Genomic DNA, 26,737 nt, shown 5'->3' with positions numbered 1-26,737 from the left:
CTCTGTAAATGTTATGCTGTGGCTGAGTTTCTGACAATTCCATAAGGCTACAAGCACTTATCCTCATGGACAACACAGAACAGTTTTGCTCTGATACTTCTTTGGTGTATATATGTCTTTTTCTCGCTGATTGCACCAACAGCACATCTGCTCTCTTGGGTTAGGCTTTAGCTCTGAGTTTGGTGCCATCCTAGTATCACTGCCTTCAACCTTGAGACTCTCTATTCCACAGCTTTGCCCAGAGCCTTTTTTGTTTGGTTGGTCTTGGTTTGTTTTGGTTTTTTGTTATTCTAGCTCAGTAAAGCTGACCTTGTCTTGAGGTTTTGAAGCCCAGAGATCAGAGCCCTAGAGAAGAAGCAGTGCGGTTAAATACCTGATCACTGTGCAGAACTGACAGTGGGTAAACACTGATCTCTCAGGATGCTGTTCGTCTCCAGTTGCCTTTGTGTCCCTCCCTGAAGTTCTAGGAGATCCAATGGTCTGCCAGAAGGGAACTTCATCTGAAAAGAGTCCTGTGAGCAGTAACTTGTTCTTATTTCCTGCAGTTCAGCTATATCTTGGAACATGTTGATTGTGATTCCACTGACAGGTCTGTGAGTCAGTTTTGTGAATTCAGCTTTGGAAATAACTGTATTTAGTTCCAAGAATAAGAGCTCTATTGTCGCTCCTGACCTGCTGTCCCCATTCTAGTAATTGACCAAAATAGTCAGCATCCTGAAAATCACACATTTTTGGACCTACATTGTTTTTCTTGCAGAGAGAGAACCTCTTTGTATTCTCTAAGAATTTAGTGCATTTTTATGTGTTCCTGTTGTAGAGTGCTTAAAGGGATTAGCAAAAGATCATTTATCATGGATAGCTGGCTAAAGGAAATAATTCCCCTTAATCTTTGTAATGTTCCCTGTATTGACACTTCCCAATTTTTTTCACAAATAGCATAATTTAGAACGATTTTCTTAGCACATCTGAGGATATCTGTTTTCTATTTGAAGCCCTTCCTGTTGCCATAACACAAATACTCCCTTGACTCATCTTTGCTCTGTTGCTATTATAAGTCATGGGCATCACTACTTCAGGTTAAACAGGGCTGCATGCAAGAACGCAAGAAAAAAAAAAAAGTCAGTCTCTGAGAACTTAGGAAAGAGCAGGATTAGAGATGCCTGGTAACCTTAACACAGTCCCTCTGGGTGTTATTTATGTGGCCCATGGGCCTTTCTAACTTGAGCCAAATTAATGCATGGCTCAGGACAGGAGCCAGTGCTGGCATGTGCTTCAGCTTTCCTTCCCTGGGTACACAATAGCCTTTGTTTTCACAAGAGATGTGAGGCCTTTTGGATACTGTTCTATGTGTGGAACCATTCAAGACCATGCCAGTGGCGTTCCTAGTAGCTCATAAGGGGAGGCTTCCTCTCAGGGAGCACTTTCACAGACATTAGATAGCAAATTGAGGGTTGGACCCGATCTTAAAGGTCTTTTCCAAGCAAATGATTCCATGGTTCTGTGAAGTACGGAAAGCAGCATATGACATTATAATTCCTTTTCTATCTCCCATGTAAGCAATATGGCCTGTAATTAAATCACAGTGCAAACCTAACATTTTGGGAGAGCTGTAGCTTACAGTCCCAGTAACTGAAGGACAGCTCTGCATTTACCCATCCCCTAGCACTATTTTTCAGGGCCTAAAAACAGGTTTGCTTTGCAAAAGTTCAAGAAGGTGAGCTGTCTAGCCTTATGTCCCTCTGAAATGTCCTTTTGTTTGATTCTGGTGCTTGTGTGTTAGGAATGGAGATGCTTGGTGAGCACGTGTTTTTGCTGTCATGCCGTGCTGGCGTGGAATGGTCCTTGTGTGGGGAAGATGTGAGCAGTGTGGCTGCTCTCAGCTGTGCCTCACAGCAAATCCACTGCAGGGGACAGGCAGTGTCCATGGCTAGCAAGGATGTTTGGCACAGGAGAACAATTGGTCAAATGGTGTTGGCTCTCCTTTATCTCATAAAATGTCAAAAAATATTCAGTAGAATACATGAACTACTGACCAAGTATGTTATTGCTGCAGGGGATGCTGTTCTCTGCTTGCTTATGGGAGCAAATGTGGTTGAACACATCAGTGTAGGAAATTCTGGTCCCCTGAACCAGAGTCTGGAGCTGAAGCCTCAATCAGCCTGACCAAACTAGAACATTTATTGTCCTGATCTAGAATATTTATTGTCCTGATCTTTGGTTGACTTATCAATTTTGCTGACTTTATCAGCTCAAACAAGTCCTTCTCAAACACACGAGCAACCAATTTCAAGAAAACTTCCTCAGAGAAGGCACATGCTTCCAAGATCTGTAATTCTCCATTCCCACAGCCTAGTTTGGGAAAATGGGAATTACAAATTTGCATCAAGTGCAGCACTATTTCTTGGTTTCCATCTCCAGTTTTGTAGCACTTTGGATCACAAAGCCTTCCTCACATACTTCTTAACCTTTTAAAGAGAGTAGCAATAGAGGATGATGGTTGTCTGGCAGCTAATACTTTTTATGAGAAATCAAGTGGCACATACCACATAGCAAGATTCTCTGCAATCACACATTTGCCCTGAAAATGTGAGGATAATTGCACTCTTGTGTGTTGATAAACCATAGCAGTCATAGAAAGAGTGATGATTTTGTAAGGGCCTCCGAGATTCTTAGCACGTAATGGGGGATGGAGTAACTTTTTCTATTGCTTTTCGTAGCTATTTCTTAAAAAAGCAGAAGGCACAGTTCTTCAAAGTGACAGAACAGCTGCTTTATTTTCAGCTAAGCACAGGCTTAATGCTAAACACATGCTTAAGTGCACAGCTCTGTCAAGATGATGAGCTAAGTTGAAGTCTGACATTTTCTCAAAAATATATGTAAATTAGAAGATCTGTAATAAGTGATTTCTGCAGGTCACTAAGTAAATCAGCTGAGTGCCACTTCAGGCATGTGTACTCTGAAGCAGACAGTGCCTCTAATGTCCATCCATACGAACAGCTCCCTTCTCTTTCCTGAATGAAAGGCAAAGCTTATTCCAGCTTAGAGAGTGATGCAAGTAGAAGTGTTGAATGTCTGAAATGGGTCTGTGTTACTGGCTGTGTTTCTGATTTGCTTCTCAATCAGTTGTCATGAAAAGAATTTACTTTTATGAAAAAGACCAAATGAAAATACGCAGTTGTGCTTTGTGAGTGTGATTGAAAATGAAGCCCAAAAAAACCAAGGACTCAGTGTAATGGATAAAATGGATGTTTAGTGTTTTGTCTGGAGCCATATGCTGGTAGTGGTGAAAGACCTGGATGTATAGACTTGGTTTAATCTGCTAAATGATAATTTCCCAGCAAATAGCAAAATTTGGCAGGATTTGTTGTTGTTTCTGTGATAGTGTTTGTTGCCAGAAGTCCAGTTTGATCAGGAACTTTAAACACACACCACCGTACCAGACAGATTATGGTTACATACATTTTTCTTTTTAAGCTTTACCTAATGGATTTTTAATTCTCTTGATATCTAAAGTGAGAAGAATTTCTCTGAAGCTGAAGAGCGGATTTACTGCAGAGAAAATTCTGCTCCTGTCTCTGTGGGAAGAAGAGGCCCCCTGTGCAGGCGTAACGCAATGATGTGCCAGGGAAGCTCAGATGGAGGGGTAGGAGTTTTGCACCATCTGATACAGAGCTCGGCTCCTTGAGGCTCCTGGCAGGAGGCTTTGAAGGGGTGGAGGAATGCTGCTGGGTTTGGTGGCAATAACTGACCTGCTCCAGAGCCTGGCAGAAGGAGCTGCTTGTGCTCCCCATGTCTCCACCAGCCACCCATGGTGCTGACAGAGGCTGCTGGCACTGTAGCCAGCAGGATTTGCCATAGCAGCCTGGCAGCCTTGTGGTTAGAGGTGGAGGCTTCTTGGCAGCATTCAGTAGGATGGCTCTTCATGAGATCCAGGGTTCCACACTCTCCAAATACCATGATGCTCTTCAGTGGAAGGATGAGTGATCTATCCCCAGGGAATGGAAAGAGGTTATGTGACAAGGATGGTGCTGTTCATGTCCCATCTGAATGTGTGTGAGGGGGGTGAAGCAAGTTGTATGAGAAGTCTAGTTCAGTAAGGTTTCATTACCTCAGGCTGTTACCACAGTGTGAAAAAGGGTTCTTTGTAAAGGTTTAACATCTGAACACAATATTACAATGTCATCCGAGTGAGTAAATGTAGGACTGCAGCTAGCATGAAGGCTTTCCTACACTGAACTAATTACAGGATCAATATTGAAACATGAATCACAGCTTAGTGTGATTTGTATCAAGAGTAACAGGAATAAATCAAGCAGCATGGTGTATTTAATTTTATAAATGCTGGGAAAATGCATACTATTCTCCATGTGATGTAGCAGCAGGAATTGCCAACATCTTGTAGGAGGGGAAAACTGGGACTGAGGATTAATGCTCCTTACCCAGAGCTGCAAAAGCTCTTGGTCATAAGAGGCATTATTCTCAGGTACTCTTTTAAAAAAAAATTAAAATCCTGGTTTTCTCATGAAATGTACATAGCATCTGCCCAATCCAGCCTTGGTAGGAGGCAGCCAGGATGGGAAACTTTCCTTTTCTGCCAGCACCACATCTTGGTGCCTGGTTGTAAGCAGGGGTTGTGCCTCTAGGTTGTCAGTTCTGCTCATTTTTGTAATCTTTGTAGTTGCACAGTTTCCATTGGTTTAATTTCATTTATTTGCCTTTAACTGTCTATATTATGGTGGCTTCTGCCACCCTCTCCTGGGCAACATCCCAAGTGGCACCTTCTGCTGGCAAACCCTATCCTGGAAGATCTTCATGCTCCAGCTTTTCCAGAAATGAGTGGAGAGAAAAAACAAACAAACAAAAAAAACCAAACCAAAACAAAAAAACCCCAAACCCTGCAACAACAAATCTAATTTAATTTGTTTAACTTCGCACAGAGTCACATGCTTCAGGCACCTTCAGCCTGAGGGGCAGACCTGCATTCCAGGCAGTGTTGCCTGAGGACCCCTGTCAAGAAGCTTCATGAGAATTTCTGAAGCTCACCATGTCAGTGGAGGGGGCTTAACACTGACTCTCAAACCTAATCCCAGCATGTTTGGGGTCTAACTGTCCAACAGTGTCCAATCCCAACCTCAGCGTCACAAAAATTCAGGACTGAATTTGCATTCTTGTCAGAAGCACTCTTGGAATGAGGATGCTTCCTTGTGAGACTAAAAGGTGGTAAGTGAACACTTTGTGCTCAGAGCATCCGAGGGGGATGTCAAGTAACAGAGGATGGCATTTAGCAAACTGGACATTATTTAATAATACTAATGACACCATTGGGGTCACAGTTATGTGGTCCCCTCTGAGCAGAGATGCTTGTTGGAAGGGTTTTGCACATGTATTTTTGGACTTCTGTGCTTGTATCAAGCATAAATCATCATTCTAATTACATAAACAAGAGATGGCAGTTAGTGGCATTATTGGCTAAACAAGAGTTAATTAAAGGGCATATAAGGTACTAATTTTTCAGACTGAAAAGGAAGGATTGGGATGCCCTAAAGCAATGCTATTTTATCTAATGCCAGCTATGTGAAATGTACCCAGAAAGTGTTGATTTTTCCATTGGAGGTTGTACTTCATTCACCTCATTTACCTAATTATTCTTAAAGGCAGGGGTTTAATAAAATTACTTCGGATAAACCATTGGGATTTGCCATCTGTGGTGTGCCAGGGTTAACTGGCTGGAACTGAGAAAGCAGTTCTGTCCTGCTTCTGTGACTCCTTTGTCACCATTCATAGCAGTGCGATTGGCACTGAGTTGCAACCTGGATTGCTCACATAAGTCCATAAATCATGCTGTTCCTGTCTTAAGTGCCTCACCAGTTTGCCAAAAATGTCTCCCAAACTCCTCTTCCACCCACTTCCTTAGCTGCTGAAATACCTGGGCACAGCAGTGGAAACCACTTGTGCATTTCTGCCACTGGAAGCTCCTCTCAGGACTGCTGGGAAGAGAGGGCTTGCTGGGCCTCAGGACTTCTAGATGGAGAGGGGTTACCACAGCCTAAAGGCAGCCTTCAACTTGAGATATTGTGGGACTAAATGAATAATTTCTTGTTGATGAGGAAGATTTATGTATAGCCAGATAGACTTTGAGCTCTTTCTCTGCACGTTCCATGGGCCAGCCACACTGCAGATCATTCCATCACTAATCCTAATGGCTTCCCAAGATCACTGCTTGTATTGTGCTTTGCTTTAGCCAAAGAACTCCACCACACTGGAAAATTGAGGCATTGAGATGCATTAGATTTATAAAGGTTTCAATGAAAAGGTTAAATTGAGTATTCCACTTAGTGCAAACCAAAAGACCAAAAAGGCTTTTAAACTCAAAAGCATATCAGAGTATAAATCAAAACATTTTGCTTTTTAGAGCAGAGAGAAAAAGCTTGAGATTTAGCAGCAGGCAAAGAGAGCCAGTCTCTGCTCTCTGGCCCAGAGATGAGCTGCCAGGGCACAGATTGCTTTCCTGCAGCTCAGCTGCCTCACCTCTTGACCAGGACTGCCAAGTCCAGACCATCCAGATGGTCCGGGGTGGGCAAACCCTTGAACCACACCCAGGGAGTGTCTAGGAGAGGACTGCATGGTACTGGCCACTGGGTTGGACATGGCAGACCAGTGCTCAGGTGCAGGGATGAGTTTGGCCAACCTGGTCAGTGTAGAGAGTAGCTTTGGACTTGGAACGCTTTCAGCTGAAAAAGGCTGGCATATTAATACCCTTAGTCAGGTACCTTCATCAAGTGGTCTCAGTATTTAATCCATTTTACTGTGACAGCACAGTATATGACATATCAGTGGTCAAGTAACCTTTCCCCCACTACCTTGGAAGAAAGAGCAAGGCAGAGCAAACCTTTCCAATTACCCAAAATATTGCTATGCTGTTGGATCATTTTGATCTGAGAAACTCCATCCTGTCAGCCATCTGAGAGCATTGGGGTGATAACAAAGAGATCATGAAGGGGTGTTTGACATAGCTGTTAAATATTATGAAGCCTCTGGGGTCACAGGTACAAGAGGTGAAGCATAATGAAGGTCTCTTTTAATTACAGCACTCAAATATGGTGTTAATAGGAAACTGTATAAATCTGTGTTAGAGTTAAGGTTTTTCATTATGTTTTTAAATAAATACTGATTAGTCTGTGCTAATTGACATGAACCCTGAGCAGACTGCAGCAAATGAAAAAAATCTGGCCACTGGCTGCTACCATGCATTGGTTGTATCCAGCCCTTCCTCACTGCAGGCTGCTGGGATGTGAGATGATGGCAGTTATAGGGCCCGTTCCATGGATTTCACTATTTAAGGTGTCTCTTGTTTTCTTCCTTTCTTCCTCTTCTATTTCCAAATTAATTGAGCTCATTTCTTATACCTGCTTCTCTCACATTTTTGTTTGCTGACTTTTCTGGGCAAGCAATGGCTTTAAGCAGCCAAGTAAAATAGACTTGTCTTCAGGTCAACTGTTGGTGAATAGATTTTGTATGTGGTTTGGTGGGTTTTCATCAGAACTTTACAAGTTCAGTTTCCGTTTGATCTCTGCTTGCTTCCAGGAACAGGACTTTGTACAAGTTCAACATTTTTCTTTATAATCAGTATATTGTACTTATGGAATGTCTGTTGCTGAAATGCAAGTACTAGATGAAATCTTTTTATCTGAGGGTAGGTGCCTGACAGCTTTAGCTAGGTTGACCTTTCAGCTGGACATGTAGTCCTTAGGACTGCCTGGCAATTAAGTGGTTCCTTTTATTTTAAATGAAGATTTTCATCCTGGATACATAAACTCAAGTATCATCTTGAATCATCTTAACCTGACTTTCAGAAAATCAGGTTAAAAGCCCAGAGCCAGCTGAAAATTTAGCTACTTTATTTTATCTAAAGTTGATTTTTGATGGTTTGTAACCCACTTCAAAATATATAGGCCATTATCTCTTGCAGTGTAAACACCGTGGAAAATGTCACATTTAATAAAAACTATGACCTCATTCTCAGCTTCATTTTAAATGAGTTTCATTATTTTACTCAATATGTTATTTATTCATGTATTCAAATATATTTATTCAGTGAAGGCAGAGCTATTTTGATTAATTCAAAGACTAAATGTGCTGTACTTCTCATGCAAATTGATGCAGAAAAAATGAAGGAAAAAAAGGTAAAACTCTCTTTGTACTCTGAGGGCTAAATGCATCATCAGAATGTAATGAATGCTGTTTGTGTGCAGTCAAGTGAGGAGTCATGTTATCCTGAATCACTCTCCATGGCTTTTATTATTATAGCAAAAATAAAATTCAGCACATGGGTTATATATTTGTTCAATGCTTATTTACAGACCCCATTTAGATGGGGAGTAAATGGTCAGATGAGCCTTGCCAGTTACTCGGGCATTGTGGGATGACTCCAATATTTCTATGCTATTCTTGCTATAATTCTACCAACTTTGCCTTTCTCAATTGAAATATAATAATTAAGAAAAAAAACCCCAGCCTACAATGCAAAAGAAGTGGGATTTTCAACCAGCACTCACTATTATAATAATTAATTCCCCACTGAAGTGGGGAGTTAATCTCATTGGCATGACTTTGGTGGGAGCAGAGCTCAGGCCAACACTCAGCACTGTTAACCCGCAGAGCAGTGATATGTGGTAAGGTTTGCACAGCTTGACAGTATGTCCAGGCTGTGGGAATTGCAGCAGGGTAAAATCTTAAAGGGGCTTTGGACTAGGCCTGTTATTTTCAACTGAAATCACTCATAGAATTTTCATAGACTGAATTTTGCTCAGGGAAAAAAGCCTGGTGAATTTTGTTACTTTTGGTTTTTGTACATATTTGAGGCAATATATTTTTAGAGCACAAGTCCTGTCAGGAGCATCTGAGGGAGCTGGGGTTGTTTAGCTTGGAGAAAAGGAGGCAGACAGGGAACCTTCTCGTTCTCCACAAGTACCTGACAGGAGGTTGTAGTCAGATAGGGGGGTGAGTCTCTTCTCCCAGTCACAGGACAAGAGGAAATGGCCTCAAGTTGTGTCAAGTGAGTTTTAGATAGGATATTAGGATAAATGTCTTTACTGAGAGGGTTGTCAGGCTGTCAATTCAGTAGGAATAGTCTGCTTGGAAAAGTGGTGGAGTTGCCACCCCTAAAGAGGTTTAAAAGATGTGAGCAACCTCAGCATGCCCAGCTGGGTCTGGTGATGTAGATGATGATGATGAGGTAGCAACTATGGGCTCTTCTCTAGCTCATGCACAGTCAATCCAGGGTCAAGGTGTGAATGCCCAGGGGTCGGGAAACCTTATTTTGCATCATCCAGATCCTGCTGTTTCCCCTGTCTTTTCTGTGGTTCTCGACAGGAAGGGAAATGCTGCTATCGCATTGCAGAGTAATTTTGTTATGTGATTCCCCATCTGGTGGGTCTGACAAAAAAACAAACACATCATGTCTGAGAGATGAACGTGGAATATGTCCATATGGCCTGCTGTAGTGCAGGTCACTATTCACAGAATGACTGAATGGTTTGGGTTGGAAGAGACTTTGCAGATCACCTAGTTCCACCCCCTGCCATGAGCAGGGACACCTTTCCCTCATTGCTCAATGTCACACCCAGCTGGGGCTTGAACACAGGTCATAACCCTGTCTCTGGTGCAAGTTGCTGGGCTGCCTGCCTGAAAGGCTGGAAATTTTAATCTGATCCTCTTCGTAGATATGGCTGGAAAAGGGTCCAAGGTAGTGGAAACCCAGTGCCTCTGCTGTGCAGTGATTGACAGTGGCATGAGCCAGGCATTTTCCTGAGCACCATCCAGAAAGCAGCCTTTTCAACTGCAGGGCGAGAATTTCTCTCTCAGGTCTCTGTACCCGTCTTTATCTCATGTTTTATTCAGTCCCCAAGAGGGAATTTCACTGACATTACCTGATCCTCTGGGCATTATGGATATGAAAGCAGAAATTTTGTGCTGAGATTGCCAGAGTTTGTGCATAGAAAAAAAATGTCAGCCTGCTGCAGCCCTTTATAAATCACTGGTAGAAACAGGAAGGTTTTTGTTATGCTTCTCCATAGATCAGCCCGTAAGCTCCTGGCTGAGCATTCCCACATCTTTGCATGCACCCCCAGACAATATTCTGTCTTGTAGCCATTGTGTACAATATGGAAATTGATGTGATTGTGTAATACAGAAATTTCCAGTGGAGGCAGCTGTTCCTCCTACCTATGATAAAGTCTCCCCAGCCACTTACAGACACACTGCAGTTCATCTGAACCATGAAGTGTAAAGCAGCTAATCTTTGATCAAAATTAGAATATTGAGATAAGAGCATTCTTCTTTCACTTACAATATCTGTATTGCTCTATTGCATTAACAGGATTCTGCATTACTAATTTTTAACATACAAATCACAACAAGGCAATAGCTATTTGTGCATCTAATAAAAGTTATGCTATATCAATAAGCTGAGGATATCCATCTACTGAAGCATGCCCTTCACATGGGACTTGCCCGAAATAAGAACTTGCTGTTGCAAAAATCTGGTTACAGAAATTAGAATGTTACTCAGAGCATGAAATAACTGCCTTGGCATGAATGTCCCATTGGCTTCTGGTGTCTGCAGAGGCAGCAAAAAACGAAAAATTACCTGCAAGGTTGGGAAAATGTCTTCAGGCCAGAATTTACCAACCCTCAATGTCTCTATTATGTTCTTTAAAGCAAGAGATCTTAAAACAAACCCTAGCACCAGAGAAGGCACTTGCAAAGTACTGTCAGTGTGTTGATCTAGACATCAGATTCTTCTCATCTTTGCAGTTCTCAGTCACATCACTGTGTAAACTTTGAGGACTGGACTCATGCTTAGGATATCAAAATACTTTCTTTTGTCTTTTTTGTCTTTTTTGTTTCCAATTCCTCCTGTGTGAAAACTTAGCTGTGAAGCTTAATAATAAAACCCATGGGCAGCTGTCCTCATAATATAAATCTCCCTTGTGTCAGTGGCCCATTTGCTGAGCCCACAGCAGGGTGTGTTGCATCCTGCAAGAATTCTCATAACTTTCTCAGGTAGATATTTTCATAACTACTGGACAGTTTCCATCATTTGAGACTAATGAAACAGAGCAACCCTGAAGAGGCATAGACTCTGGAAACACTTGTAGATTTTCTCTTTTGTGGATTTTTCTTTACAGAAAAACTTTTGTGCATTCCCTCATTATACAAAGTGGTGCTTTCTTCTGGAACTGCTGTTGATGCTCTACTCTAAGGCATTTGAAAGAAAACCTCTTACACCTGGCTTTGTAATGACAAGATCATTGCCATAAAGTGGCAAAGTACCTCAATGTTGTTTGTCTATGTTCCCCCTGTTTCTCATTTTCTTTGCCTTTTAATTTGAGTCTGCTTAGTTTCTCCATTATTTTTACAATTTATTTGAACAGCACTTACTGGTCTCAGCCAGCAATCAGCCCTTCATGGTTCTGGACATAGCACAAGCACAGTGGAGGAAATTATGAATTCCTTGAAGCCACTGACAAGCATGACATTAATTTTTGTAAGGCACGTGATCCAAGCCACGGTCTTCTTGCAGTGAAATATGGACATGGTAGAAATTTATGCTGTGCTTAATTCCATCCTTGTCAATGGCACATTTTTCATTGGGCACTGAACTCAATAAGAAAATTGAAAAGTGTGATACAGAAAGGGAAACATTGGACAAGAAACTGGGAAAGCTTTACTTTGAATGTCTTGTTAATTTGGTATATTTACTGCTTGCAGAAGCTGATGTTGATGACGGGAGACCAAGACACTTGAGTGTCAGGCTTGGCTCTGCCACAGACTCACCACGTCAGCATGACCAAGTTACACATTTATTGGGCAGTAATAATGTTTGCATGCTTCACAGTGGGCCTGAGAGTTTGTAATTCTGGGGACTGCCCATGCTCCGACATAGACAAAGGCTATCTGCTTGTTCACAAGTGTCCTCAGTGAAAGGCTGCTGCTTTATGACTGCATGACAGATAGTCTTGAGCTAATCATGTTTTTATTGGTGTTCCCCTCTTCAGTGTGCTGCAGTGAGAGCACTGCTGAGTGCTATTCCTTAATCTCTAAGTAAAGCATGTGTTTTCTCTATCTGCAGGTCTTGCAAAGTTAAATATAAAAGATAGGTTGTTGTTGTGAGTAATTGTACATTGACTAGACTCAGACATACAGCAGCTGAGCCTGGGAATAATCTGTATTTTCTCTGCTTTGTTGATCTGCAGAGGGAGCAATGCCTGATGACCACAACCAGAACTAGTCTAGCAGTTTCTTTTTTAGTTTTAATCACTTGCTATTTAAATGTCTAGAAGAGGCACTGATTTACAAGTCCTTGCAAACTTCACACAAGATTCAGGAAGATCATGAATGCACAGAAGGCAGGGTGATTAGAAAAAGTAAAACAGGGGTGTCAGCGTGTGCATTTTAAAAATATATCTATAAATTTCTCATCTAAAATTGTAATTGTTATTCTTCACAATAGCTGTATAGCTGTGAGCTACCTATCAAATTACTCATGCAACCTTGAACATAAAATTTTGTTGTGTAAGTAATGTCCAAAAGTGTTTTCTTGTGGTGCTAGAGAACCTTTTTAGTCATCCCATCTCTGCCCAACCTGTCTGATTCAGAGATGCAGAGCTTTTTACATCTCCATGAAGTGATATGTTACATCCCTAGGTGCATCCTCACGATTTCACATATCCACACATTCTGTTAACTTTGTTAATTTGGCTGCAAACCTATCAGATTGGCCAGTTCTGGGAAACCAGATGGTTAGAAATTCTCAAGGGTCTGAGTCACCAAACACCAGGTTTTCCACAGACACATCCATCAGTTTGGCTCTTCCAGCATGGCTGAGCTCAGTGGATGGGTCACTGCCCTGCTCTCCGGGTAGCTGGGTGACCTTGAGGAGGTGATGAGACCCATCACTACTTCTTTCTAATGGCATGGCAGGAAAAACTGGGCTCCTCTGTGAGCTTTTTGTTTGCCTTGGCTCCTGGCAAGGGATAACTCAGGACCCTTCTCCAGCTGCACATGTAGCTCTCCCTGATGGTGGCACTGGACAAGAGCATTCTCAAGTCAGCACCATAAAAAATTGCCAGGAGTTGGACACAGTCCATGGATTTTCTATTAAAAAAAGTAATTATAGACTTTATTGATGAGTGCCAAATCCATTTTTCTCTCTTCTGGAAGCCATTCAATAAACTATATGTTCTGAGATACAGCAAAATGGTCGTAGTTTAATGCAGTGTTTTATGCCTCTTCCCTGCACTCTAACAACCTGATTGTGTTGTCCCTGCACTCTAACTCCTTTTTCTTTCTAAATTATATTAATAGGTCTGAAGTGCCATGTGACTTGGCATTTCCCTCTGGACACTTACACTTTTTTGCCCAGGAAGAAGCCAGTATTTCCAAGAGCAGTTGCATGTACAGATTTGCCTTTTCAAGTGATCAGCATCTATGTTTATACTCCTTTCACAGAACCATCAAGCTTTGTTAGTGCAAGTTCTTGGGCATAAACCAGAACAAACCATGGCCGGGAAATGAAAAACAACCCTACCGAAAATGAAAGGCCCATCCAAGAAATGCACATATAGAGCAACAAACTCAGAATTTAGGTTGTCACAGTAGTTTTCATTCAGCCTTTTCTAACTGACACATTTCCACATTTATGATCTTCTGGGTATATTTAAGGGGGGATGGGTTGGGAAAGGAAACTAACTTTAGCAGAATATCAAAAGAAATGTTTCTCAACAGAGAAGTGCATCCATCAGGATTACAGAATACTTTCCTCCCCTGAAGCAAATGTCCTTCAAAAACAAGACTAGGTGATGCATTGAATATGGCACACTATGATACTCCACAGGAGGAAGTGAAAACATATTTTCTACCTCACAGCTCTGATGGGGGAAAATTTTCAAAGGTTTTAAGAAGCCACTGGTGCATTAACCCCACATGCAGTTTCAACAATGATCATCTCCATAACACTGCAGATAACCTTCCCTAATTCCCCACACCAGGATTTGGGATGAGCCATCATCCTCTACTGAGCAGAGAAGCTGGGTAACTTCTGGCAGTACCCCTTTCGTCCTGCAGAATCTCTGGGCTTCTTTCAGGGGTGATAGTGTTGGTATACGTCTCTTAATAACATCAGAAATTCCCAAGGAGTCACATTTTCAAAGCATTTGGAAATCAAGAGGAAATTTTTATTAACTTCAATAGCTTTTGAACCAGGCCTGTATGTGGGGGTTTTCATTTTGACATTACCTAAGACAGGGGGGAATTGGTTTTTTGATAGTACAGCACCAGATTGCAGGTTCTGCGTCTGTGGGTTTTTTTTTCATTCAGAACAACTCTGCTTTTACTAGATTTGTGTTATCTCTTATTTTACTACAATCTTTTTTTTGCATTTCATAAATATTAAATCCCCAAGCAGTCTCTTTTGTTTAGTAGTTTTAATCTATCACAGACTTTTCTGTTTTCCTTTCCTCTCTTGTCCCAGAGAGATATCATCCTCTGCCATCAAAAGCAAAAGTTTCTCCAAGGAAGCTCTTCAGCCCAAACATGTAGGAGCAGACTTTTTTCTAAGTATAATTTTTGTTTCCCTCTCTGTATTCCTTCCCCTTCACAATCTAACACCAATGCCAGGCTCTGATTTCACTTGCTTCCTTGGAGGGAACAACTTTACCAATGTTGTGTTTTCTCTTGTCATCCATGGACAGATATTTTGGACCATTCATTTGTCTTTGCACTGATGTGGAGGTACCAGGCTTCTTTAGCAGATGCCATTCAAACCCAGAGGGCTGTTCCCAGGAAGGCTGTTCTTTTGTTACTATTTGGAGGTTTTTTTAATGGAATTGCTCAGACTGCTTGCTTCCCTTCATGTTTTCCTTCACCTTCTCTGCCATGTTTCTAGTTATTTTTAGTGCCAATGAGTAAGTTGTGGTAGGCTGAAACAGATAGGCAGATTTGTAGTATGTATGTACCCATACCCAGTAACCAGCTTCTTGATGCTACTTCTCCAAATTGGACTGGTTGGCTTAATATTGTCCACCTATTCCAAATAAACTGTTTGCTTCTCACCTTTCTCTTGTCTGCACTGAGCCAGTATTAAAAAAAAAATCTAACTTTTATTTTTTACTATGAGCTTTATAAATCAGTGAACTTTATGGTTTGGTTTTTCTTTTGAGTAACATACAGGTTGATTTTTGGGGCTGTAGCAAACTCATATTATTAAATCAAAAACCAGACCAACACATGCAACCCTTCTATTTTGTACTTCAAATGATTTTTTAAAATCCTGGTATATTTTGGAGTACTCTGACTGTACTTTGTTGACTTTTTGTGAGATCTCAGTGGTGTTTAAGATAGTTGTTTTGATAAGCTATATGCATTACTGCAGAACATGCTAAATATTTTGCAATGGGCAGTGCCAAATATCTGCTGCTGATTTCTCATAGACACCAAGTTGCTATGGAAGTTACATCCAAAGGTGAATCTCCCCAATGTTGTTTAGAGAAGAAATGACAAGGAGGGAAAGGTGTAAGCCTAAACTGAATGCTTTGAATATCTGTAATGTACTGATTCCATCATGCTTTACTGCCACAATTTCTCAATCTGGATCTTGAGTCTCCAGTTTGATCCATTTACTTAGCCTGTCTGTAACAGAAAGGACTAGAAACCTCAGGGAAGACAAATATTTGGAGATATATCTTGTTCTGAAATTCTCCCAGAGTAGTACCAGGAACCAGTGCTTAAAAATAAATCCCATTTTCCCTCTTAAGAAAAAGACAAGATGACAGAAAATTGAAAGTGCTGATAGCATTAGATTGCTGTGTCTTGAGCCTGTCAGTTGCACTTGGACAGAGAAGAGGTGTTGGAAGAGGACAAGGTTCAGCTTGTGAAGATGGTAGAAGAACGCAGCAACACTGAACTGGGTCTTTGTGGCTGGCTTCTCACTTCTGGAAAGTGGGGATGATGCTTTAAAGTTTGTAGACTGAAAAAATACCAGATAAGTACTGAGTGTTATTTTTATCCTAGACCTTGATCTGCAATAGTGACTCCAGGTGCAGCCTCAGGAGAAGTTATCCATCCTGCCAGCACCTGCAGATAGATCCCTCTGCAGTTTATCTGAGCTTTATTTGGGAATAAGCATTTATTCCCATTGAACATACATCTGTTGCCTTCAGTCCCTAAAGAGGCTGATCGTAGCTAAAATATGCCCATGTTTTTGTGCACTCACGTCTGCTCCACTACTCACCACAGGGAGCTGAGAGATCTCATAGTACTTCTAATAAGCTGCACTTTGAGGCTGCAATTGTGGCCCTGAGATTTACTTACTGATCTCAGTTGATCTGCAAAAACTAAGCAGGGTTCAGAGGATGGGAGGGACGCAATCCTGTCTGCAATGGGTGAAGATAGAACAAAAAATATTGTTACACTGATGAGCAGGCTCTTCATATCTTAGCTGGCTGTTGAGCAGTTCAGGTTTTCTCAGTTCATCTTGGCAAGTGTTTTCTCCTCCTGGAAACAGTTGAGTGAACCAGCAGTCTCTGCTCAGGTTGTCCTGAGCAGGCAGAGCAGACAGAGCTGCAGACAAGGGGACATGAATCATGAAAAGCAAAACAGGAGCAGATGTTCTGCATCAAATTTAAAGTAGCAGTGGATGGTAGCTGCTTTATCTCAGTCTCCTAAGAATACCTGTGTTTTGGGGCAGCCTTCTATACATCCTGTTTAAATCTGTGTCTTCCTTTGAAAATGTTTGCATCTCCCCCACTCTTCTCCCAGCCCTCCCATGGGTTTGAAAGTTTAACTTGAGCTCCACTGATGTTGAGGGCAGCTTGCAAAAGGGGTTGTTTAATGGAGAACAGTCAAGGAGAGAGAGGGAAGAGCAGTAAGAGGCAGAAGTGGAAATGAAGCTCAGGTGGAAGGAAGAGTTAATGCTAACCTTAAAATTACTGGGATTACCTTAGACCCTCTATCGCATTAACCAGGGGCTGAGTGAACACGGTGGTGTTAATAAGGTGAGTTAAGGGGCCATAACCACTACTGAAGGGCACTGGGAAGAGGGACTGAAGTTGTGGACTTGGACTTGCAGGTGCATAAAGGGAGGTGATGGGAGAGCTGGAGTAAGAGAGTGCCTGGGAAAGCAGAATAAATTGAATGAAATTACAGTTTGTTCCTAGAAGCAGTGAATCCCATGTACTGCTTTCCCCTCTGAACAAAGTTTATTTTTAAGCAAATAAAGCCAGAGATAAAGTTAGGTCATGAAGCAGGAAGTGAATCTCTAAAAACAGGAGAAGTTGGGAAGAGGCTTTGTGAAACTTCCCTGCTCGTGCTGGCTGGGATACACATCAGTGGAAGAGATTCATGAGATAGATTGCAGGATTGGACATAGAGTTGCAAACACCAGATCAAAAGTGTTTAAGTATGGTCCTTACATATGGTCCTTCGTGCAGTGCTCCAGCTAGGATCAACTATCAGAAGGAATTTAGAAACAACAGGATAAACAGACTTTCATTAAATCAGTTTTATATTTGAAATGCAAAACTAAGATGATTGAAAGCAGTTTGGATGTCATTGTTAATCCCTAGGTCAGCTGTGCTGATATATCTCATAAAAGACAGGATATGTTCAAAGAGCAAAATGCACTGTTCATTATTAGCGTGTTTGTGGTGACATTTGTGCCATGGAAGCACCCCCATGAGCTGAAGGGCACGGAACATCGGCAGCTCTCCCTGCCTTGAGAAGACAGGTCCTGCAGCAGGCAATGCTGCAGGTTGGAGGAGAAACCTTGAGCACTTCATTCATGGATCCAGTGGCTGGAAGCTCCTGCAGAGTGTCTAAAATGACAGCTCTCTTAGCAAGAAACTGTAATTTAGGTGTATTACTTCTGTCAGGAATATCAGTTTTTCCTACATTATGTGAACTTGTTGCTTCTCCCTGCTCCGAAGTCCATGTCACCTGGCAGCTCTGGAGAAGTATAACCTCTATTCAGTACACCAGAACATCATCTATTGCCAGTATTCCTCAGGAGCCATCAGACATCTCTGCTGTCTTGACTGAAATCATCAGGGAGGTGGCAGCAGTTCCAGGTACTGACTGAGTGGGCACCATGGATGCTTCTCACACCACCCTACTAAGAAAAATCAGCAATAAATTTGTTTTTTCCCTCCACTTTGCTTCTGAATTTTTTTCAGTCCTATCTACTTATACATCAGAATGTGTTTCAGTGCTTCAGGACAGCCTGGGAGCACCCATGAGCCCTGGTCTGTGACCCACATAACTGCTTGTGCCATCTGGGTGCTTACTGCTTGGATGTGGGTAGGGATGCATATACACGTGTATCCATAGGTATGTACAGAGGGAGATGCACACATTCCTACCTAACTTCTTGGCGTTATTGTTCATCAAAGAGAAAATAAGCAGCTTATGAAAACAAAAGTCTTGGGAGCCATAACAGACTGGTAAGGGTGGGCAAGCAGAAGTCAGGGGTAGCTGACAACAACAACAAGCTGCACAGTGAGTGTGAACTGCCAAGCTCTGTGTCCTACCTGAGCTGAGGAGGAGCTGGCTCTGCTGTGAGCAGCTCCAGGCCAAGCTCACCCTGTGCCACCGAGGAGCCCACGGAGGTGGAACAGGCCGGGCTGTGTGTGGGACAGAGCTGCCCTGTTCCCCATGGTAGCAGCAGGCGCGGTTCCATAGAGCACACGGGCGCTTTGCCACGGAGCCTCACGGAGCACACACTCTTGGCTCTGCTTACCCTGCAGCTGAATGCCTCGAGTCACTGCTGGCTGTCGGACCACGTCCCTTCAGGCCGCGGGTTGGAAGCTCTCCGCCTTGCCTTGCTGCCCAGGGACAGGGGAGAGCTTCCCAATCTTTCCATGCCCTCCACACTCGCCAAGGCCCCTGCCTGGTGCTGCAGGCTTGTTAGCTCAGGGACAGCAGAGACCTGCTCCAGGGGGCTTTGCATGCAGAGCGAGAGCTGGCTGAAAATTCAGTCCTGGAGCTCTTTTTTCTTCCCATCTTTACTGGCATGCTTTAGCTGCAGGTTGGATAAGGCAGATGACAAGGGTATGAGAGCAAGGAAGAGGGAGCCAGCGCTTTCAGCAGATAAGAGGGAACTGATGGGAGGCTGGCATGCCTTCAGCATGTGTGAAAGGAGCAGAGGGCAAGGAGACAGCACTTGGCTGCAGCCAGAGAAGGATCCCAGATGCCTGAGCTCAGAGGGACCTTTTCTGCTCATTTTCTTTGGGAAGTTTAAAAAAGAATGAGCACTTAAAAAAAAAAAAAAAAAAAGAAAAGGAACATGATGTGCAATTTCTTTTAGGCTGTAGTTGAGGTAACAGTTTGAAAAAAATGCTCCCATTTAAAGGAATACTAAGAATTTGTTCTTTTATTGTTAAGCGACATGTAGTACGCAGTCCCTAAATAGATATGTTATTAGATGAGACAGAGAACTCTTAGAAATCACAGTAAACACAGCTATAGAGGTGAGGAAAATGAATAAGGCAGGCGTCATACTAATATTCGTACCTTCTAGTTGTCTTGAATGGCTGACAAAAGGGACTTTTTGACATTATTCTTATGCTCTGACATAAGAAAAATTAATGTAGCAAGTCAGATGCTTAAAAATGCAACCAAGTCACCCTAGGCTTGTCAGGATTAAGGAAGATTACCTAGGTGCATTTTCTGTTCTTTTATTTCTGTGCTGAGGAACCCAGGAGGACTGGAAGTTTCCAGCAAGTGCCAGGTGGTTGGATCCAGAGAATGTTGGATGTTATCTGTGTGGAGCAGGCACAGTGGGTGGAGCGTGTTGGCACTTGGGAAGGGGTATCAGTGGCCAACAGGGAAAGCAGACTTAGGGATGTGCTCTTTGACTCCCAGCCAACCTGTGGTAGAATCACTTGTGGTTGGCTGTGGGAGTGGGTTTGTTTTGGTGTACAAAGACTGAAACAGAAAACATTGAAAAAGCAAATTATTTCCTCTCCTGTGTCATGGTTCATCTTCTGACTTTTGTCTTGATCCCTCTTTGGGCCCAATCCTGACAGAATTATAGTTAGGCTAAAGGACTGCTGGCTGGCTTGTTTGGGACTGAGCATCCCTCAGGGCTGGAGTCACTGGTTTATCTCAGTAAAGAATAAATCTGACCTAGGAAGCTATTGATGAAGCAGGCTTGTGCTAACCTGTAATTTCTGTGCTACATTCTGCAGCAGGAAAGTTTCCTGGGAAGCCTGTTGTAATTAAGATTATAAATGAATGCTAGCATTTTAGTATAAGAGGCCTTTTGTTTTTTCAAGCAGGAGTTCATCTAATTCTTTTTGAACAGCAGCAGAAAGGTGAAACGTTTCCAGTTAACTGTAATTAAGGCTATGGAGAATGAGCAACCCTGGTTAGTCATCTTCTGTGAGCATTAGTGAGCAGCACAGTCAAACGTGCCAGAAAAAGATACCTTAGCAAGGTTTAGTCTGAGCACAATATAACCTTAACAAGAGGAAGTAAAATAAATTTAATGTTAATTTGTGATAGTTTAGTCAAGGAGAAGAAAATCATTACCCAAAGGATTTAGGTATTTTGCCAGTCTGTGCCAGGATGAATTCATCCAGATCACTACAAGAAAAGATCATTATAAGAAAAGATTGCATCTCACATACTGAGATAGGAGATGCAATCTGTTCCTTTTTCTGACACTGAACTTCTGGGAGGGTGAGATTACCTCTCTTTTCCCTGTCTTCTTTGGACTTTGGCACCATCCAGTTAGACAGAAGCAAGGCACACAGGGCAGACCTTACAGCACGGTTACACATGGCAGGCATCAGCACTTCTACTTCCAGCCTCTTACCTTAAAAATAACAACACAGCACTTGGTGAGGGCCTGAACCTGCATCCCTGACCCACAGGAGTAGAATGCACCTGACCTGCTCAGAGATATTGGAAGGGATATCCCACAGTGTCCCATTGTCCCAAACAAATGCCTGCTTGGATTGGGGAACAACTAAACACGTAATTGCAGGATTCCCCTCTCCTTGAGAGGGTTGCTAAAGCCCATGAATTGTACGTAAGGAAACCAGCTATGCAGCAACTCTCTCCTGTTTCTCCTATTTGGTTTCAAAAGCTCTGGGTGAGGTACAGGTGTTTGGATTTGTGTTACTGAGAAATTCATAAATGTTGTCTGCCGCGTCAGAGCTGCTGAGGGGAGCAGGGCACGTATGTCCCAGGCAACTCCAGGCATTCAGACCTCCTGTATCTTCTCCCCACATCCTGTGCAGGGTTTCACACTGTTTCTTTCTGAGCTTCTGTCTGGCCTCTGCCCACCCCAGAGATGGATGGTGTTGCCTTTCCACAGGGGGGTTTCATTCACAGCACTGACTGGCCCCTGCCTATATGGCTCTGCAATGTTTGCCAAAAGCCTTCCTCCTGGAGTGTGTGGAATACTGAGATTTATGATAGTGAGCTTAGCTTACAGAAGCCACCATCCCACATTTGCAAAGCTTGAAGGACCTGCAAGACAACACCTGCCTGTGTGGTGGGATAATTTGAGTCCTTTTCCCTTCTTGGGCAGATGGATGTTCCCAATGCTGGACATTCCTCATTCTGTTTCAGCACAGACGTATCTTACCTTTCTGAGAGGATCTATCCTGTATCTGAGTCTCTCTTGTTTAACTCTGTTACTACTTGTCCTAACCAGACTGAGTCCAAATTATTCCTTTCCTCCTCACGGAATTTCTTATGTATTATTGTATTTACGTATCTACTCTATCCTGTTTCCTCACTCCACCCAGTTTATCTCACCCCTATAACCACAACTCCTTGCAACACAGAAACAAATGTCAGTTTTTCCATTGTCTCCTAGATGCCAGCTATGTTAAAATGTTGTTTCTTACTCTGTTTTTTAAGGGCTACTCCCAGCTCTACCCTGGCTGACAACATGTATGCCCAGCCCAGTGCTCCTCCTTGTGCATCATTTGCTGATGTCTATGGCATGCTAACCAATTCTCAAGCCTTTCCTTGAAAATCATATCTACAGCTCCCACAGTAAAGATGTAATAGCAGAGTGGAGCAGCTACAGGTCACTCACTTGGCTTCGAGCTTCCCAACCCATGTGCTTGTCCCTGAGTTTGGGTTGTGCCACTTAATGTTTCATCTATGCCCTGACTGTAACCTGGCAGTTGTGAGATAAAAAGTGGAAGCCTTTTTGACCCTGTCTGCTGTCCCTGCTGACTTGGAGACAGTTCTGCAAGTCTGGCCCTTTCCCAAGCACCTGTGGACAACAGTAGTGTATCCTTGGGAAAGGAGGGTTAGAAGGACAGTAGCTGTGTCCCTGTGTGTTACAGGTTCCACATGCAGCATGAGAGCTCAGTCCCAGAGCATCAGAAGTTTGCACATCTATCTCTCTCTGTGTGTGTGTGTGTGTGTGTGTGTGTGTGTGTGTGTGTTGAAAGGGAAAGGACAGAGAGTTTTCATTTTTAACTTAAATTCATATGATAGCCAGACCTTTCAGCTTTTTCATGCAAACAGTGATTTATCACTGCACTTACAGAATGAGCCAGGAGCAAACAGATTCATCACGTGCCGTCCTTTCATGCCAGAGTGGCGGCAAGCGACTGTGGCGGCAGTGCAGAGAGGTGAAGTCCCACCACAAAGCCTCTGCCATGGGAAGGTAGCACAGCTCCATCACCCTCACCTCACCATGCTGCTGAGGTCTCAGCCTGGGGGTTTCAACCATTTGTTGTTGTGAGAGAAAAAAAAAAAAAGGATTGATCATCTATTCCTCATTCCTCTTCTCCCCCTCCTTTTGTTTGGCTGTTGGAAAGACAATGCAAAGTGCTCTTTGTACAAGCAACACGAAGCTCCAAACTCATCTTCTGTAAATTAAATCCCAATAAGCCCACCAGCATGAAGATTGCTTGCTTTAAGTGTTCCCAGCTCAAGACTTCTCCAGCCCTCCTTGAAGATTTCTTACCTTTTGCATGTGTTGCACTTAAACTCAGTCACTTCAGTTTTTCCTGCCCTGTGTTTATAATATTTCCCCAGAGCTTCAGAACAGCAACATGCATGTCAGCACATCCTTCACCCTCAATGTGGTCTTTCTGTATGATCTTCCTTGGGACTTCCAACTTTTCCCTCTCCTTGTTCAGAGGAGACACTTTACAAGATATGTACATTGATCTTATTAGCCCCAAACCCTATGTATGGTATGAGTCCTGATACCAAATAGTTCCTCTTAGGGAGAATGGGAATGGACAGGCTTCCCAAAATGTTTGGGATTATACAGGAGAAGGTGCCATTGGAAGGGAGCTGGTTCTTTTTTTCCTGGATCAGTATCTTGTGTGACAGTTTTAGCCTGATTAAAAAGCTGGTTTTCTATACAGCTGTGCCATTTGGTGTCAGTATCTGATTTTTCAAGATTTTGCATCATTTAGCCTCTCTGTGGTACTTTACTTTCTCTACAAGATGAAAAGGCCAATACTTAGTGACCTAGTTGTGAAGTTTTCCCAGGATAGTATCAGCATCTGTGGCTGCATGTGTGTCTGTTGACAGGTTTTGCCTGGTTCAGTGTTGTTTTTTTTCTAGCACCCAAGTAGTACTTGTCTAGTACCTTGTCAAAGAAGAGTGAAGTCCAAAGTTGATGTGCGTTTGGGGTTTAATCAAATCATTTTAGTCCCCACAGTAATGCTGAATTATCTTACCATTCTCTGCTGTGTCCTTATTTGAGTGCACACAGACACACAGGGACAAAGTTGGGGACGTGCATAGGAAGAGGAAGGAGAGAATGTATGAAGCAATTCAGGATTTTTGGCAATACCATGTTAGCAGCTTCTGTGTATGACTGTTTTACTTTCAAGAGCTTTGATCCTTCTTTTCATAGCCCTGGTGCATTCTCTGCAATGGGAACTGAAAATTGTGTGGTTATCTTGGTTTGCAATACAAAGAATTGAAAAATAAAAACCATATTCAGCCTAATGTTCTCCACAGGGCAGTAGGTTCAATGCCTGAAATGGAGAAAATAATAAAGCTTTGTGATACTTGAAGAGTTTCCTTCAGAGGATATAATTTGCTTCTAAAATCTTCTCACTTGGTAAAAATGCTCCTAAGTTAATATTAGTTTTATCTTCTATTATCCAGTCACTCTGTAGAAACATTTTCATAGCAAATTCATATTCCAGTTTGTCTGTCCACAGGTTTTCAGGGAAGATGTTAAGCATTTCCATCTTCAGGACACACAATATACTTTCTCTGAATGAATATTAATTTTTGGTATGCTCCTTATTTGAGTCCTCAAAGGTTTTGAAAAAAGTTAAGTCAAAATTAATATGCCATGAAATGTGAAGTAAATCAAAGTATGAAAAGTTGCAAAGCTATTACTTAAAAAAAAAAAGTTGCAGTTCAGGTCAGTTTAATAAAATCCCTTAATCAAAAATGCAATTGTTCTTTTAGATATAGTGTTTTGATTTGCACAGCTACAATTGTCTGTCTGTCATCTGTAGAAATCTGCACAGAGTAATAATTATTTGTGATGATTTGAGAAATGCTTGGACTGTCAAGTATGAAAAATTGCTGGTTCCCTATTATTGTCTAATGCTGAACATTTTTAAGAATACAATCTAGAACTTGGTGTATAGCACATATATACACTAAGTAGGGTGGTTATGGATGCAAATTGTAAAAGCCAAGTCTTAAAATAGTCTAAACCATGTTTGTAACTTCAAGGCTCTCCATCAAGGTTTCAAGAATCTTACTCACACCTTTCATGTGAAAACAGGATTGGAAACATGCTTGCATGTAACCTCATGCTCAAAAATCCCCCACCCTCTTAGCATCTGGGAAAACAAAAGTAATACTGAAAAACATTTTGTATATTGAATAACAAACACCTCCTGGAACTCGGTGTAATTGATGGGCTGGGGGAAGGAGAGCTGATAGTAACTGAGATTGCAGACAACTGACTCTCTCGATGTCACACAACCAGGACCATTAGTGCCACCTATAGTTAGCCTTTCTGACAGTTCTCACTTTAAAACCTTTCTTTCTGTGTATTCTGAGGCTGCTATACACACCCCTTCTGAACAACTACTATTAAGAAGAATTTGGTGGAACTGAGCTCTGGTTTTATCAGTGCTGGATAGACCCAGCTGGGTGTCAGCTGGTTTTTAGTTGATGGACCACAGATGAGGGGAGCTCTGCAGCAACTAGTACAGTTCTGGCATAGGACACAAACCAAACCTCCAAACACAAAGGTAACTGAAGAATTAAAGGCAGATGCAAAGTTTTCATTAAGGCAAAATTGAAGAGAAAAACCAATTTACCAAGGAATGGGCCTGCAAACTCTATTCACAATATTTATCCTCTTTATTCCATGCTAAACTAATTTGGATAATTTTGCCCTTCAGTCTGCCATGATCAAGTGTCATATTAGTAGCCCCAGCATAGGCTGGTTGTGAGCCTGGTTACAGTAATACAGAACTAGCTGCAGGCAATGCAATAGAAATAAACTAAACCCTGCCTGGTAAATGTAGAGGGTACTGCTTTCCACCATAATTTTTATAGTGAGACAGAATTTAATTAATGGGCTTTTCAAATGACATTTCAGTATTTCCATCCTTCTATTAAAAAACTGCTTTCATTGCAGGTACCTGTGAATTGACTTGATCTCTGCACCTAGTTTTCAGTATACTACTATATTCAGAAAAAAAATTTTTTTTAAAATTCCCTGTGTTTATATCTGTACTTGCTGCTTGGCCGTCAAGCTTGGAAAGGTCTTCAAAGATTACTTTATCCTGCTGTGCCTAAGTAACCAGAAGGAAATACCTCCCATCTAATTACTCTGGTTTACCTTGAATAACCTTTGCCTGTAATGAGTTGATGACTACCAGTTGGTCAGCATATGTATTTCTGGTCAGCATATTCTCTAGTGCTCTCCACAAAACACCCTCCTGCCCCACTCCTGCACACACCCCCCACCTTCCACTGAACAGAAGACATCCACATGGGCAGAGTATGCTGGACTTTCCTCCCTTGTTGTTACTTTGGGACTTGTGGAGATGAGAAGCTTCTGGGATCAGTGTCCCCAGACTAGTTTTTTCTTTTTTTTCTTTTAATGCCACTGAGCTTAGAAGTCTCCCGCTGCTCATGTCGCTTCACTGTTCATCTTGGTTGCTGCATCAGAAAAGGAAGGAAAGCTTTGATCTTGACATGTCCTTCTTCTCTGTCCCCCTTTACAACTTCTGCAGGAAAACAAAAACATTATTAAGTGCATCTCTGGTGTCAATCCTTTCAGGGGAGAACAGCTGCTTTTATCAGATGTTTTCCCAAAACCTTTAATGGCCTGAATTTGATGAAGTCCAAGTTGAACTGTCAGAGGACACACCTGAGCACAGACTTTATAACCATCCCCATACTGCTCTCAGGGTAATCTGCACACAGGCTTAAAAGTGTCCTCTTCCAAAGAGGATTTAGACCATTACTTATTGTGGTTTCTAGAACTGAGGGGTCAGTAGTGACCTCTGGTAATGAGTACGGGCACAGTCATCAGTGTCCAGGTGGCAGCTGCATGCTCATGACTCTACTGTAGCCACATCTGTTACAGCTTTGGAGGAAGAAAAGTCCATGACCCCAGTTGTTTGTCTTGTCATTCACCATCCATACGTCCATTCCTTGGATCTTTTCTCTGACTGCTTAAATTTGTGGGGTATATTTTCCTCATTAG

General features: G+C 42.2%; 2 protein-coding genes across 4 annotated transcripts in view; one reads left to right on the top strand and one right to left on the bottom strand.

The window, feature by feature from the left end:
* The window catches only part of CHST11 (carbohydrate sulfotransferase 11), a 159,339-nt gene that overhangs the window by 125,382 nt on the left and 7,220 nt on the right, over positions 1 to 26,737 (top strand). The window lies entirely within an intron of this gene.
* Positions 30 to 26,737, bottom strand: part of SLC41A2 (solute carrier family 41 member 2) — an 86,338-nt gene continuing 59,630 nt past the window's right edge. Inside the window, exon 11 of one of the 2 annotated variants that reach the window (XM_038155185.1) lies at positions 30 to 26,255. In XM_038155185.1, coding sequence (XP_038011113.1) covers positions 26,247 to 26,255 — 9 coding nt within the window. In that variant the 3' untranslated portion in view covers positions 30 to 26,246. The remainder of the gene's footprint in view (positions 26,256 to 26,737) is intronic. The other variant, XM_038155184.1, reaches the window with a different exon arrangement.

This window comes from Motacilla alba, chromosome 1A (genome assembly GCF_015832195.1).
Source record: "Motacilla alba alba isolate MOTALB_02 chromosome 1A, Motacilla_alba_V1.0_pri, whole genome shotgun sequence".
Classification (NCBI taxonomy): domain Eukaryota; kingdom Metazoa; phylum Chordata; class Aves; order Passeriformes; family Motacillidae; genus Motacilla; species Motacilla alba.
This window is presented reverse-complemented; position numbering and strand designations above follow the sequence as displayed.